At 32.2% G+C, this 16,701-nt stretch overlaps 1 protein-coding gene and 1 long non-coding RNA gene across 2 annotated transcripts; both read right to left on the reverse strand.

Moving 5' to 3' along the window:
- Window positions 1–13: 13 nt before the first annotated feature.
- LOC110998525 (ribose-5-phosphate isomerase) lies at window positions 14–1,057 on the reverse strand. The gene has a single exon (XM_022267212.2). The coding sequence runs from the start codon at window positions 945–947 to the stop codon at window positions 156–158; it is 792 nt and encodes a 263-aa protein (XP_022122904.2). The 5' UTR covers window positions 948–1,057; the 3' UTR covers window positions 14–155.
- Window positions 1,058–8,927: 7,870 nt separating this feature from the next.
- Window positions 8,928–14,147, reverse strand: LOC110998529. Its single transcript, XR_002600363.2, has 3 exons — window positions 13,950–14,147; window positions 13,081–13,102; window positions 8,928–9,115 (listed from the first exon to the last, which is right to left on the reverse strand). It is a non-coding gene; the product is annotated as an uncharacterized LOC110998529 (long non-coding RNA).
- Window positions 14,148–16,701: the final 2,554 nt, after the last annotated feature.

Here is a 16,701-nt window from a genome sequence, read left to right on the forward strand (position 1 = left end):
TTAAAAAACACAATGCTTGAAATACCTTTTATTCAGACAAAATGTGCCACAAATTTAATAAATGTAAATATACATACATTAAATACTTCTTTAAAAGTTAAAATATAAATAATTTATAAAATGGTAGAAAACATTGAGATAGTAAATTTATCTTTCTAAACAGATCGTTCTATAACAGTGCCTTCCGCTTGGCCAAAATATGCCTTTTCACACATATTAACAAATAAACCAATTTCAACAACACCAGGCATCAACTTTATGATATTGCTTGTTTTTTCCCAATCTAAATCTTGATTTGTAAACATCCAGTCTAATATGAAGTTTCCATTGTCTGTAACAACAGGCCCTGCTTTAGCTATTGCACTGCGTAGCTTTATCTCACCACCAAACATTCCAACCACCTTATTTTTAATAGGAACATAAGCCATAGGAATAACTTCAATAGGAATTCCTTTTTTATATCTATCACCAAGTTTTTTAGAATCTTTGGTGTAATCTGCTATTACAATCATCTTCTTTGAGCAGGATGCAACAATTTTTTCTTGTAGTAAGCACCCTCCTCCACCTTTTATCAATGTCATATTCGAATCTACTTCATCCGCCCCATCTATTGTTACATCTATGTTCGGGTGTGTTTCTAACTCTCCAAGAGTTAAATTATATTTTATAATTAATTGTTTTGCTTGGAAAGAGGTTGGTATACAGATTACCTTTAAGTTTTCTGTTTCAACTCTCTCAGCTAGTCGTTGTACTGCGTATACAACAGTTGAACCGCTTCCAACTCCAAAAACACAGTGACCTTTTACAAATTCATCCACTGCCCGGTATGCAGCCACTTGCTTGGCTTTTTCTAAAGACATATTTGGCAGTTCCCGTGGATTTAAAAATCTTTTACTTATTCCGTTAATGCAAGGATACCGAAATTTGAAGAAAATATTCTTAAACATGCGAACTTCTATTTATAAAGTTAGTGTTTTTGGGGTTGAGTTAAAAAACTTTTGAGTTCAAATTTAAATCGAGTTGAATATCGAAGTCGAACACCACAGACTCAATTCTGAAGTGCATTATACACACTCATGCACAGTTGACAGTTTCAACTAGATTTCATTGACTTATTGTATTCTGTGGGTGGGTGAGTATTAGGTCAAATTGCAAACAATTTAATGTGACATTTATAGAAGCGGTAATTTTAAACGCTGAATTAAATCGACGCCTTCAACTGTTCGTCGCTGCAAACTGTTGAAGACTTGGAAGTTTAGAATGATTACTTACTTACAAACACATTATATATTTCCTTTAGACAAGCTTCCTAATTCTTTTAGAATGTTTGTTTGTTCATACAGTAACGATTGCATGTTTGATAAATATAATTTTATATTATGTTGTCCATTTAAAATAACTGAATTCAATTTGGAGCATGGGTATAATGCTGAATCTTTTTGACCATTAATCAGTTTGACCAATTTAAGGTTTTCTTTTTTAGATAACTCGTTTTGTTTTGTAACATTGTTTAGATGATTTTCAGTCAGCATCAATTTCGTTGCAATAAATCTGTATTTTCTCTCCAGATTTTCAAATTTTGATTTTTCTTGTTTTAACATGGTAGTTGTGGTATTTAAAAGACAAATAATTTCTTTTAATTTATCAATCTCTGATACACGTCTTTCGTCTTTGTTGGAACAAAGTTGGTTATATGCCATATCAATAAGTTTAGAATATGTTAAATTATGAGTTATTTGTTGCGAGTTCAATTCTGGGTTCGTGGAATGTTTAACTTGACGTACTTCATAGGTATTTATTCCTTTCTTTGCATGGATTGTCAGGAGCATCTTTGCGAATACTAGAAAAATATATGAAAGAAAAAAGATGTTTATAAATGTGTGTGTATATATATATATATGATTGAAATTCATGTAAAAAAAGAAATACATGACGCAAGAGATTTCAGTTAGCAGGTTCAAAGTAAAATTGAACCAATCGTAGTTCAGGGTTTGTACAGCATTCTAAAGCTAAGGATACTTACCACAGGCAATATGCAGCTTCTTCTTGAGAGTGGCTAACAGTTTTGTCTTTGCTTTAACACTCGTCTTGTAGAATCGAAATTCATGAAATATAGGATTTAAATGTTTCTTATCGTTTTTACGCATGTTTCGTTCCAAATGAAACCTATTTATAATAATATTTATTTGAAATTAATGTCCTGTATAAGTATTTTATTTTATTTTATAGGGGGTAAACGAGTCAACGGGACGCCCAAAATCGACAGTCATTTTTAGTGCTTAAAATCTACTTAAAATTTTAAATTATTGAAATCCTAAAGCACGTAAAATGCCGGATGTCATAATTATAATTTGAAAATAATCGTTTTAACCGGTAAACGTTTTTTGCAGAAATTTCTCTTAAAGGCTTACTGATACATACTTTCTGTGTCTGTGTTTTTACCGTGGGATCATATCACTTAAAGTGTATTTCTCAAAATCAACAAATCATAACATAAACATTTACTTCATTTCAATGAAAATACTCACTTTTTAATCTCATTAGCAATCGAAAATAAGGCATTTCGATTTTTGACATCTTGATTATCCATGTTTATATCCATACAATACCTTTAAAATTTAAAATATTTAAAAAAACGTAGACGTGGCGAAACTAATAAAACATCAATAATTATTACATCTGTCATTTCCTATTAAAATATTGTCTCTGGGCGTCTTAAATGCATAAATCGATTTCCCGCCAATCGTTATCTACTTTTTATTATCTTCTGTTTCATTTACTCTTAAGATTCTCACTTCGACAAATTACATTGTAGGAATGATATATTACTTGATCCATTTTCTGCCTAGCCTGTTTGAAAATTTAGTAGGTGTTAAAATTAAGATTGCCTTGTAATATTCTGTTGAATGAAACTTGTTGTTTAGTTTTATGTTTAAATTATTTACGTCTGGGTTGTCCGAAAGAACCTGCTTTAAATACTACATTGTTTACATTTTTCCTGTTATTTTTATATTTTCATGTAAATAATGTGTTTTTTTTAAATAAAATAAATCAGTGGCGCTACAATCTCTTTAGGTCTTGGCCTCAGATTTCTGAATCTGTTTCATGATCATTTGTCAATCTAATAGGCAAGTAGGTGACCAGCCTTCACACTCCTGACACACACCGTCGACTTTTTGGGTCTAAGACATGTCGGTTTCCTCACAATGTTTTCCTTCAAGCAAATGTTAAATGCGCACATAGAACCTCCATTGGTGCACAGCCGGGGATCGAACCTACGACCTCAGGTATGAGAGTCATACGCTGAAGCCACTTGGCCAACACTGCTCTTACTTAAAGTATTTTTTATCTAAACAGAAATGAAATCTTTGTCCTACGTTCACCTTCCACCCAAGGGGCTTCATAAGATTTTATTTATCATAAACGCCTTAGACTGTCTTAGTGTTTTAAAAAGATTTTATGTATCGTTTTTGCTTTGTAATTAACAGTATTAATTATACCAAAACAAAGTTCACGTAATACTAATGACTATGTATTATTCGATCATTAGTTTGAGTGTGTAGTGTATTACTTTATATGTATATTTTATATTACATATTGACTGTTAAATAATATATATTAAAACCAGAGACAAGTCTGTTCTAAAGAAAATGTTTTCCTTCCTTTTAATCATCGACATGTGTTAATTCGTGTAAATTCGAAGTACACGCAAGAACAAACGATATGCAAAAGTTTTTTTGATTGCTGCCATCATTAAATGTATCTGCCACAGGGACCAAACTGTCCACTTTTAATTATTACCTAACCACATATAGGGTTATATAATATCTTAATACTGTGTATTGAGGCAGGAGGACAAGACATAAGTTAAGTGATACCGACACCCATGAACACTCACATTGCCAAAAAGCTCGCAAGTGTGTTGCCGGCCCTTTTAAGGATTTCACTCATTTCTTATAGCTAATATTAATACTTATAATGGGAATACTATATTATTTCAGTAAACAATCATATTTATATTATTTATGTACCATGAATATTTTCCCGCTGACCAAAGAGCCAATATATTTCTGTGAAAAATATAATGTCCAATCGCCAACCGAAGATACCCATTTAGTTCTAGTTAGGTGTAGTTCAATTGTGCCAGCCAATTTTCCGCCAAACGCCGTTTCGATCCTATTTCGTTTGTTCGCGAGACAACCGCTTCGTGTGGTAACTATTTCACGGTCGATTTCACCAGCACCACAGGGATACAGACTGTGCATTATGCAATCTTTCGTTCGATTTATAACCTACTAGATACGTTTCAACTATGGCTGGAAAGAAAAAAATATTTGTTAAAAAGTTTACAACATAATAAAACTATTTCAAATATTCAAGACTCTTCTATATTTATACATATTGTTACTACCAATAGTTACTCGTACTTATGCAACACGTGTTTACTATTTAGTAGTTATGGAAACACCGGGATTTTTTAACAAAGTGATCCTAATCCTTATACGTTATGAATTGTGTATATTATTTAAGTGTAAGAGAATTTATAAACCTTCCTAAAGCTTTCTGTCTATTGATTCGCAGTCTGATTCGCAGTCACAGACAGCAGCGGTTCTAGAGTACATACGGGACTGTTCTATACTTTATTAGCTGACCCGGAGAACGTTTTCTTGCCTTATACAGTGTAAAATCTATATGACGACACTCGAGGACTGTGAAAATTTTGACGTTTCAAAGAGATGTCGTTAAATGAAAAGAACAAAAAGAAAAAGTTTATTTGGGATTTTAAAGGTTGAAACGCAATTGTTTTTTTTATAGAATAGGGGCTAACGGGCAGGAGGCTCACCTGATGTTAAGTGATACCGCCGCCCATGGACACTCTCGATGCTAGAGGGCTCTCGAGTGCGTTGTGAAACAGGCCCTTAATCTGTCACTGTAAATTTTCATTGAAAACATTTTAAAAACATTTAATTAGCCCGATGAATGCGAGTGAATCGCCAATTTATTCCAAAAAGGATCTTAGCCGTTATCCATACGGTCGGTTTATTTCAATTTCCTTCATAAAAGACGCTATTCTCGGATTTGAAGTAGATTTATCATGCTCGGATAAAGCGAACTTTTTGTGCTTTTCTTGTGCCTGGATCTGACCCGGGATCTGTCCACTTAATGTGAATAATGGTGTGCGATGGAAAACGAATGCGGACCCGAACAAAAGACAACAATACGAAGTGATTTCAAGATTTGATACAATTTTTTGGTTTTAGGGAAGATTTATCTGTATTGTTCTGTCGACAAACATGAGTCCCGTACATCGTAAAATACTGCTTCAGTAAGATTTTCTTTAGTTATCAGTCATTAGCAGGATTTGTTTTTGCTTTACATGTGTTATTAATGTATTCAGAAATCAAATTCAGATTCAAATTCAAAAAATATGTTGTGAACACTGTATTTCAGAAAGCTGTGTTTTCCTTATTGCTTGTGTTGTGTAGCAATAGAAAATATTAATTAAAAAAAATAAGCAAAGTAATTAAAAACATTTAAGGTGGATTTTATTAGATGTTAGTTGATAGTAAAATTATTAATTATCTGTGAAATCTAACTGACAATGTCAGTTTGACATTTAAGAATTGGTATACTCTTCAGGACCATAAGTTGAATTGGTACTTGCTACGATTGGTTTGATCTTTCTCCACCTTTTCAAATTCAAATATAAAACATGTTTTAAATTCAAAGCCGAATCTAAAACAATTTGTAGTAAACCTTTTCGATTTCCACATAAAAACTCAACATAACTAAAACGCATTTATACCCAGGTGATAAAGTTGAAATTTGTATCGCATGTGGCTGTATGCATTACAATGTAGGTATAGTAAAACCTTTTTGTTCGATCTTTTGTTAAGAGAATCTGTGATGCCCAAGGGAATGTAGGCACGCTTTTCATTACACGAAAGAGTTAGACCCTTAGCCGTTTTAGACTGGAAATAAACTCTTTTTAGCAGTTTATTCTCGTCAAAGAACTAATCTCCATATAAAGTGGTACGTTACGTAGTTTTTTTAGTATTAGTATCTAATTTTAATATAGGAATCCAATTGTGCCTGTCTCTCTTCATATCAACATAAACACAGTTTGAAAGAAATAGCCGCAAGAGTACTAGTTAAAAGAGTGAAATTAATTTTTAAATAAGACAAATAATAAAAAAATTAATTATATTATGTATATATATATATATTTTTGATGGCATTTACGATGGTGTTTCATCAATGCAAATAAGATCGTGACAGTTTCTGCTCACTATTGTTAAGCAAACAAAGCAATGTTCAGTAAAATATTAATAATAATTAAGCCTCTTTTATTTATCATTTAAAGCCACACCAACATGGCAACATATAAAGGAAAGTAACAAGCTATACAAATTAGAACGAGTGTGGCTTTGATAATAGGTGCAGACGGCGTGCACAGACAATGCTTTTAATTAATAAGTTTAATAAAATAATCCAGCTATAACCTTTTTAGGTAAGTAGGTTACGCAAAACGGACCAAATTTGAGTCTAGTTGCGGAAATAAAGCCCACCTACAATAGGCAAGTGTGTAATCAGCCTCCTGTGCCTGACGCCGCCGACTGTGAGTCTAAGGCAGGCAGGTTTCCTCACGATGTCTTCTTCACCGTTCGACCGAATGTTAAATGCGCATATAAAAAGAAAGTACATTGGCACACAGCCGGGGCTCAAACCTACGACCTTAGGTGTGAGGGTCGCATGTTGAAGCCACGGCGAACACTGCTTGTATTATATGTTCATTAATGATTAAGCATGTGACACCCTACTCTGAACTAGTATTCTAATCAGAACTGTGCATTAATGCATTAATATCCGCGCAGTTAGTGATAGAAAACATCGTAAGGACACAAGACCGCTTCAGCATACCAAGCCTAATAAAGACCCAAATACAAGCCCAAGTACCGCTCCAAATCATGTTAAGGTACGATTCCGCCAGTGTGCTGAACTGTGCGGCAAAGTATTGCACAGCGTACGGCACAAACATTTCAGTCAAAGTCATAAATCATTTATCATATAGGTGACACATTGTACACTTATGAACGTTATCTTAAGTAAGAAATAATAATAATATAAATTAAACAAAGATTTGTCTCAGATAGTTAAAGATCCTTTATCAGCTGGAGGCATGGAAATAACATCACCGCATACACAAATTCAATTACGACCAGTCACCACAAGTAGCACCCGTTCACGAGTATGACGCATGGCCAGCCATTGGCCCCCTCGATATATTTTAGGGAAAGAGACAACCCAACGCTTGGACGCCGCCACAAGCAATGACATTAAGCGAGCATGACGATCCTTGAAATGTGAAGATGGCTACATAGAAAGTTTTTTTTGGTCGACTCACTCAAGCGAACAAATATTTCAGCAGTTCGCGCACGACTGTGCACTTGTGTGCGCACACGTACAAGGATTGGACTCGTGTCGACACGCATACTAATAATAATCCATACATACAGTTACCGGCAAACATCTTGAGCAAATTGCCTGGGCAGAAGCGATATTTTAAAGACGACGAGCGGCGGTGCGCGGCGGCGAAAGAGTGACGTGTCGATCGCACAAACTTTCCCCCACTTCCTTGTGTAATGCTCAAAAAGTTTGCCGGTATCTGTACATTGCGTCTTGATCAGTCTCTAGTAGCTGACATCAGACATACCACTCATAATGCTTTAACTGTACGTGAAAGTATTAATTGCGCATATAGAAAATACATTGACTAATGTTGGTCTTTCAATTATGTATGTTCGTTTTGGAACAATAGCAGTAACGAAACAAAAAAGCAAACTGAAAACCTACCTGTATATTTAATTGTTCGTAACAGTGCTCGGCAAATGGGCTCATTAGTTGAAAATATTTTCGCCATGTTAATGTCTGGTGATTCCGCAGACGACCAATACAATCAAAACATTTAAAGTAATTATCATCATCCCTAGGCATTTTATGAACATTGATCGGAGTTGCCGTTTGTACAATTAAAACCAATAGCTTTGCATTCAACTTTGTTGAACGGGTTTTTGGTATTGTAAAAACTTTGGGGAAAACGCTAAAGCAGGTTTTGCAATTCTAACGTGATTTTGAATTTGGAATGTCTTATCGCGAGGTCGATGTTACAAAACAAATGATGCTGTCCTGGATGTAGGTACTAAGATAATAATAATAATAGCCTTAGGCCTTAGCCTAGGTACTAAGATACATAAAAGAAAAACAGTATTATTTCATTTTGCATAAGAGTTTAGTTTCGATTATCAAATGTAATATAAACCTTAACTGTTTATTGCACTATCATAGCTTAAAAACTCAACCTTCTCATTTATTAAAACGTAAAGACAATAAGAAAGAAAGACAGAAAAGAGTTATTATTCAAAAAGGTCAATGACATGTTGGTTGATATCCTAGATGAAAACTACTACTTCGCTATACTTACAATAAAATATAAATATTTATAGACCTATCTTTATGTATAAAACTCTACTGAACTTGTGTATAATATTACTAAACTCCTCTTAAATAGCTGGATCAATTTGAATGTTTTTTTGTATCTAAACCATTAGATTCCCAAATTAGCCCGGCAGATGGCGCTGTAGTCAGTAACTTCTTCTGAAAGTGCCTTGACCAAATTCAGTCAGTAACTAGGTTATTTATCTATACAGCATATAAAGACCTGGTATTTATATAAATCTTTGTGCATGTGTTCGTAATTAAGCTCCTAAAACCCTGGACAGATTTTGATGAATTTTTTTGTGTGTTCAAGTGGTCGATAATGATTTACATTATTAGATATTTTTTTGTATGCAGACGTGCAGGACAACGTCTGTCGGATCCGCTAGTATTATACATATTTATTATATGAAGGGATATTTAAAAAAAAATAATTTTGGTATAATATATTTAAATTTTTCGTAGTATAAACCTTGCACTATATTAAAAAAAACATTTATTTATCTTTTATATAAACTGTGTTCGTGTTCGAATCGCCGTTTCCAATGTTATGAATTCTACAGCCATCGCATTTTCCGAAAAACCAGCCCTTTGGGAAGCCATTTTCATCTAGCTGAAACTAAAAATTTCTATAAAATAAACTAAAAAAACATTATGAGTCAAATCACAAAAACACACAAAATCATGGAACAAAACATTTGATTTTTGCATTTCCTCAACAGACACAACATTATTGAGCACAATTGTGTGAAGTGTCAAGAGATGGCAGCACTAGTTTGAACTACACAAGTTTACGACATTTTATTTGACAATACATTCATAATTATAAAGTTTTATTATCACACTAATCCTACATGTTTACAGTTTATAATCGCGGATGCTTGGCGGACCTATTCGACTCCTTCAATATAAAGTGTCCCCTCGTTACTGTGCTGCGGTATTGAGGGCAACTCGATTGTGAAGAAGTTGTATATTAGCGCAGCGCATTAAATTCTCATGTATAGGATATACACAACGGAGGATCCAAGGGGGGGGGGGCGGGTTTCGTGTTACGTTCATTTTCACGTGTAACAAGAGTTTTAGATTTGTCGACAAATCACAAAAACAAATGACAAATGAATGCAATATACTACATTAGGTTACCAAAGAGTTCTAAAATTGAAATAAAAAAAAAGTTTTCATTAGCAATGTTTCTATCTGGCCAGTTTAATTTATTTCATAACCATGGATACAGAGTCCTTCAGTCGGAATCATAGAGATGGCCAGTTCTAAACATTTTCAGTGTTACCCACGCAAATAGTGATAATTAAATAAATAAAAAAATATTCAATAGGAAGTAATTACATATATCTTTAATAGACGGTTAATATATTATAGATTTTTATAGTTTATGTTTTTATTGTTGTTATAGTTTGCATATGAATCAAAACATAAGCGTCATTGATAAAGAATATGTAAGGAAATTAAAATAGAGGTTTAATTAAACGTATTTAATGTTGATTATGGTAATTCCCATTCAAGATTTGCACAACAGTGTTGTTCGTAAGTTGTATCTTAAAGGAAACATGTGTGCAATTTATGTGGTAGAAATGAAACCTTCAATAATTTTGGTTTCAAGATAATGAGACGAATGTAATTTTTAATTTTTAAGTCTAAGTCTGAGATTAAACGTGGAAGAGATAGGAAGCATTATGTACAATTTACATTGTAGTCTATAAATTTTAAATTTGTCTAGTAAGAAGTTTTCACTTCAAAACTTTTTATATCTATTATAAAATTGATAATTTTCATTTTTATAATTGAATTAAAATAATCTCTCATTTAAATTTTTTTGCACATGTACTGTATATTATGTTTTTTTATTCACAAAATGATCTAATACACACTAATTTAAAGTTTTACTGTATATCGCTTCCTTTCTCATTTTCTCTCACGTTAAATCTTGTGGATGTATGTGTCTGTCTCTTTCTACTGTCGCTTTTTCGTTTCATCGACGTTAAAAACGGGAGAGTGTAATGAAAAATTGGTGGCGCATTTCTGCATCTGTTCTGTGCATTTGTTTTTTCTAATGCTGATAACTTCCGGCCTCCTGACACATGAGGCCGAACAAAAAACAATCTTCGTACTTTTTTCTAAATTTAGTTTTATGAAATAGGTTATTCATAATAATAGTTATTTTATTATTATAATTGACATCCACTTTATTCGATGACTATCTCTTTTATTAAAAGAAGTAGAATTGTGTAGGTTTTGACCGATTCTAAGCTATAAACGCACACAATATGAGTTATACAATAGTTCTGTCGAGTATACGCCAAAGTGTATCGGTTTGTAAATTGTCAATCACTGACATATTACATATCGATCATTAATTAATCGATGCAAGCTGTCAAATATTGACAGCTCTACCATTGACTTTGGTAAGATACCGCAATAGAGCATATAGTAAATATGATTTTATCGCATATGCTGGTAGCTTGTAGCTGGTACATTACCAAGGGGTAGGTAAAAAGTAATTAGGTTTAAAAAAAAAACTAAAACAAGTAATCATAATATTTATTTACAACGTTTATTGTTATTACAAATATGTCGGATTATACAAAATACCAGTCGGTATGCGTTTGACAAATTACCTAATCTATAGAAAAAAATATAATTGCGCTCAAGTGAAAAGTTTTTGAAATGTTACTGTCAATGTCATGCCTACGGTATTTTATAATGCAATAAGTCAACTTACAGAGCCAATTCAATAGATCACATTTAACAACTCAAATATTTATCCAATATGTAACGGCTAGCAATATTTTTTTAGAAGTTAGAACTGAACTAATACTTAGCTTTTTCAATGTTTTTTTTCATATTTCATAAATTTAAAAAATGAGAATAAAAGTTTAAACGTTTTAATTACACCACTAAACTCTATTAAAAAGATGAAAAATCGTCGTTGTTATCGAAATGAAGTTAAAACTGACAAATGTCAAATGTGACGTATTAAATTAGCCCTACTTTAGATATTATGTGGATGTATTTAAAAATAAACTAAAACAAGCAATGTACTGTACATTGCTTGTTTTCGTTTATTTTATCGTTTATTTCTATAAATTATAATATGGTGTGTATTAAAGAAACTAATTTCGACTAAAGAAAATTTTTAAAGGTCTTCGACGTTTTTATTCCATGTTTGTATCAACAGACATTTGAAAACTATTTTAATAAGACGTATTATTATATTACAGTAAGCGTAACAAAAAGTAACGAAAAGTGGTAACACGGAATGTGTGAGGTGCCGCCACTAGACACTAGATTATATTTGACAGTTGACACCTCGCATCGATTAATTAACGATCAGTATGTAAATTGTCAATCACTGACATTATCACTTTGGCGTATACTTGACAGAACTATGACATAATTTGTATGGTGTTCGTTTATAACAACTTAATATCTTAGATTTCATTTGTTAAATCTTTTCTATATAATTTATTTTTGATTGACGTAAACAGTGTTAGTACCATGATCGCCAAATCCTATATTGACGATTTTGTCAGCGCGTTGGAAGAACCAGGATGGGAACCCGTTTGTATTTCTGTCGAACTGTAATTAAAGCAAAATTTACCGAGGAGCCCGCAAATAATATTATTACCGCCAAATGTTATAGTAGCGATTCGATTTAGAAAACTTAAAAAAAATTTCGCTAATGATAATAATAGCCAGAAAACACATAACTTGTATGTTATAAATAATTTTTTAATTACAAAAATTTCAACAGGATATAAGTAATTTAATTGTAATCAAGTTTATTTATGGTATTAGCGCAACGTGCGGTATTTACGACGCAGTATCAGATTTAAATGGTCTACCCTGTTGACAACGTTACATCCAACAATTCGAAATTCAAATGAACAATTAATTCTACGTTTAGGAGTTTGAACTTACGAAAGTTTATGATAATTTCTTTATTTAAAAAATTAAGTATAAAAATCCGTATGGCAATGTACCTACCCTGAAAGTGGTAGCTGCCGGACCACAAATAACAAAACAGCCATTGCTGATTTACTAGCTATGTCTCGGACAGACCTTTGGCCTACCCGTGAAATTCTACCGGGCAGTCCAGAGGATTGCCTCAGAATCGACCTCTGGTAGATTCTGAGGCAATACTAAATTAGAGGAAAATCTATCTGCGCAATACGACACAAATACGACAAAGGAATCTTGTGAAACCAAAATGTCTGAGGATAATTTTCAGTTTCGAGTTTTGGTCATCCTATGTTAAGTGATACTGCTGCTCATGGACACTTAAGAGTTTAAAAGAGGTAAGTGCTGTTCATGGATAGAACAAGAATTTAGAGGCTTAGGCTTATATAACACAAAAAAAATACTAATTACTTAACTTACACCCTAAAATTAACAGAACTGTCAGGCACAAAAAGCTGATCAACTAAGTATAACATATCACTTGTCTATATAAAGTAGCAGATTGAGGAAACATAAAGACATCTTAAGCTAAGATTTCGGATTCCCACGAAGCCTACATCGTTTTTAAATTTTATCTTGTTATAAGGTTTTCATTATTCAAATACTTACATCGAAGTTTGGAAAGTCGTTTCTGAAAAAAAAAATGTAAACATGAAACAAGCGAAATGAGCTTTATCTAAAAATTTCATCCATCTAGGTTTTAAATTTTTATCTTACAAAAAAAAAAAAAATAATAGAATATATAGAATTAAATATTTATAATTCGACGATTTTTCGAAGAAAACGTAGTTAATTTTTATCATTTTTTTCCATTTATAAACGTAAGTTATTGTGGTACAATATTATTGTATGGAAGGTACTTTTATCGACATCAATAATAATATTGAACGGACAAAGAAATGTCTTCTAATTCTGGGATGTTACATTTTCGTAACAAAGAAACTGAAAAACTTTTGTACCGTCAGCATATCTAGAGTTATTGAAAAATAAAATTTATATATCCCTGAGTAGGCTATTTTTGTCTAAAATATTTAAAGATCTACGCAGCCGTGGCCATATTTTATTTAAGCTATTTAAGCTTGCAAGTGATCTTGACCAATACAAAACAATTATTATTAGTACCGTTTTTGATTGTAGCTATTAAGGAATTTTAAATCGATTTAGTATTTTTATTATTTAATAGTTATTATATATAGTCATCTCATTTCATAACATCGTAGACACAATTTGCTTGAAAGAGATAAAAGAATTTATAAGTAAAAATAACGTTAAAAATTCGTTTAGTTATCAGTTCTAAAGTATTTACATGACTTTGTTCGCTAAGATTAATTAAATGCAATAAAAGGAAAATTACATCATTCTTTAAGTATTACGTGACTTTTGTTTTTTAAAAAAAAAACAAGTTATTAACTTTGAAAATGAATTTAAACTATTTCCGTATAAAAAAAATTCAGATTTGCAGAAGTATTTAATCTTACCGTGGCATTGGAATGGCATTAACTGTATTCAATACAAATAATAATGATAACATAATTATTAATAGTTTCTTCAACATTTTAACACGACTTTTGTAGCACTTATTTAAATTAATATATTTTAGATAACTATATCCTTGTGCGAATGGACAAGCTGAGAACACAAATGCGGTGGAAACTGGTTATATTGTGTTGCCATTACACGTGTTTGAGCTTAATTATATGGCAATTTTCTTGTTATTAACTTAAAAGTTTGGAATGCGTTCTTAAAAGTTGCCGATAGGTGGCGCTGAAGTATAAAATATTCAGTTCTGAATTGTAACACTAGGGGCGCTTTTAGATTTATCACTTACAATTACTGGGTTTAAAATAAAGCTTAAACTTACAGTGGTAATGGTCACATTTTCAGAAGGGCCCAATAATGTTGTCGCAATGGCGATTTAAAGCACAGCGCATTGATAATAAGTCTTGGAGCATTAGACCTCATCAACATCCTATTTTATCACTGTTCTTCACATTCTTGATACTTACAGGAAAAAGACTAGATTGAAAGAAACACGTTTAGAATAAATTTAGTTAAAAACATCTCCTCGGTAACTTACTAATTATAAAATATATTATGTCGCAATAATCTAGTTAAATCAGAGAGTTGAATCTGTAGACAGTTAATCAATGATCAATATTCAATCAAGTCGCTAGCATTTTGATTTAAATAAAGCAACGTTGAAAACGTTTAACTATCTGTCTGAAAACATTGTACGACGGTAACTCATAGTATTGTCCATTTATTTTTGAACCAGTGTCTATATTGCCACGTCATTTCTAAGTAATTTGTGGTTTATGTGTCGTAGCCAATTAGCTTAATTAGCCAATCAATGAACAGACTAGTCTCTTTCTAAACAGCACCGCCAGCAGCCTAAATGATGTTCAGCAATTTAATCAAACAGCTAGGCAAATGACTTGAATCGATGGTGTTACATTACTGTTCATTTCTATTTAGTTCCACTTTATGCCACCTACACGAACACTTAAATGTAGCGTCGGCAAACAACAAATTTGATGATATTTTCAAAAGTCTTATGAAAAATACTATGGAAGAGTGTAGTGACACTAGGGGTTAGTGTAAGAACACTAAAATATAACATTTTAAACATATTAATTAAAGAATTTCTTACTTCAGATATTTCTATTTCGGTTACATGGTTGTACGAATTACGTAATGGCCAGCCAGTTTATTAAATATTGTAACATCTGCTACGGCTGATTAGTAAAGAGGCGAGGCTGACTGAACGACTAACTAAGCTAGCTGCGACATAAGCAAACTAATCCTGATATAGGCAAATATTGATTTAAATAAAAATAAAAGATTGAACACAAGTTTATTTTATAATAATATAATCTTAATAGTATTTAAACAAATTACGATTAAAAAAATTTCTCTTTGTCGTTTTCTGTCTCAGACGTGAATGTGATTTTCATTGTTTTTGCCAAATCCGACGAAAACGAAGGTATTTGGTACGGAACCGGAGCTGGTAAACTTTCGGTAGTGACTAGAAGAAGACGACTGAAAAACAGGAAATTATATTAATAACAAAACATTTGATATAAGAATAGCTAAACATAGACATAACATAAAAACATAAATAAATCAGTGGCGCTACAACCTCTTTAGGCCTGAGATTTCTTAATCTGTTTCATGATCATTTTTAAATCTAATAGGCATGTAGGTGATCACCCGCCAGTGCCTGACACACGTCGTCGACTATTTGGGTCTAAGACATGTCGGTTTCCTCACGATGTTTTCCTTCACCGTTCGAGCAAATGTTAATTGCGCACATAGAAAGAAAGTCCATTTGAGCACAGCCGGGGATCGAACCTACAACTTCAGGTATGAGAGAATGGCTGAACCGCTGAAGCCACTAGGCCAACACTGCTCTAGACATAATATTTATTATTAACAAAAACACATAATAGAAATAACCAAAGAAAAAAATATGGTAAGAGATATCAAATAAAGTACATATATATATATATATATATATATTAACACTTACCGATTGACTACTATGATATTCTTCAAATGTAAAGTCCCTTTTCAATCGTAGTGCCTGAAAAAGAATTAAATAATTTAACCAAACATACTTTGTATAATATAATAATATAATTTGTATAATAATTATATCTTTGGCTATATTTTTAGTGTAATTGTTTTAAATAATAATAATAAAATACTTTTATTTTGGAACATACGACTTGGTATCACTTGTGGATGCCATTAAATTCGAGCCTGTAGGCAACCTTACTCATCGGCAAAGAAGACAGAGGGTGTAGGCCGAGAGAAAAAGCCGGCGTAAAAAACTCTCGGTACTCTTTTTAAAACAAAAATAGCAAATCATCAAACAATACTACAATATTTAAAACAAATACAGCAAATTAATTAGAAGTTACCTGTCCAGCACTAGTCCCAGGTCTTTTATCAACTAGATAATCGCTAACTTTATAGTAAGCCTTTTTACACAGCTTTTTTTAAATACATTTCTTAAATTTATTAAAAGGCAGCAGTTTATGTATAATTTATGTTAGCTGTAGGATTACGAAATAAATAAATAATTCTCCTATATAGAGTAGGAACCTAAAGATAATAAGAGGAACAAAAAAGTTAAACAACAAAGTTTTAAACTTATGCCCAACAATAAACGCAATAGAAGTCAAAAAGATGTAGTAATAAATGAGACGACAGAAATATATATAAATG

This window comes from Pieris rapae, chromosome 22 (genome assembly GCF_905147795.1).
Source record: "Pieris rapae chromosome 22, ilPieRapa1.1, whole genome shotgun sequence".
NCBI classification, from domain to species: domain Eukaryota; kingdom Metazoa; phylum Arthropoda; class Insecta; order Lepidoptera; family Pieridae; genus Pieris; species Pieris rapae.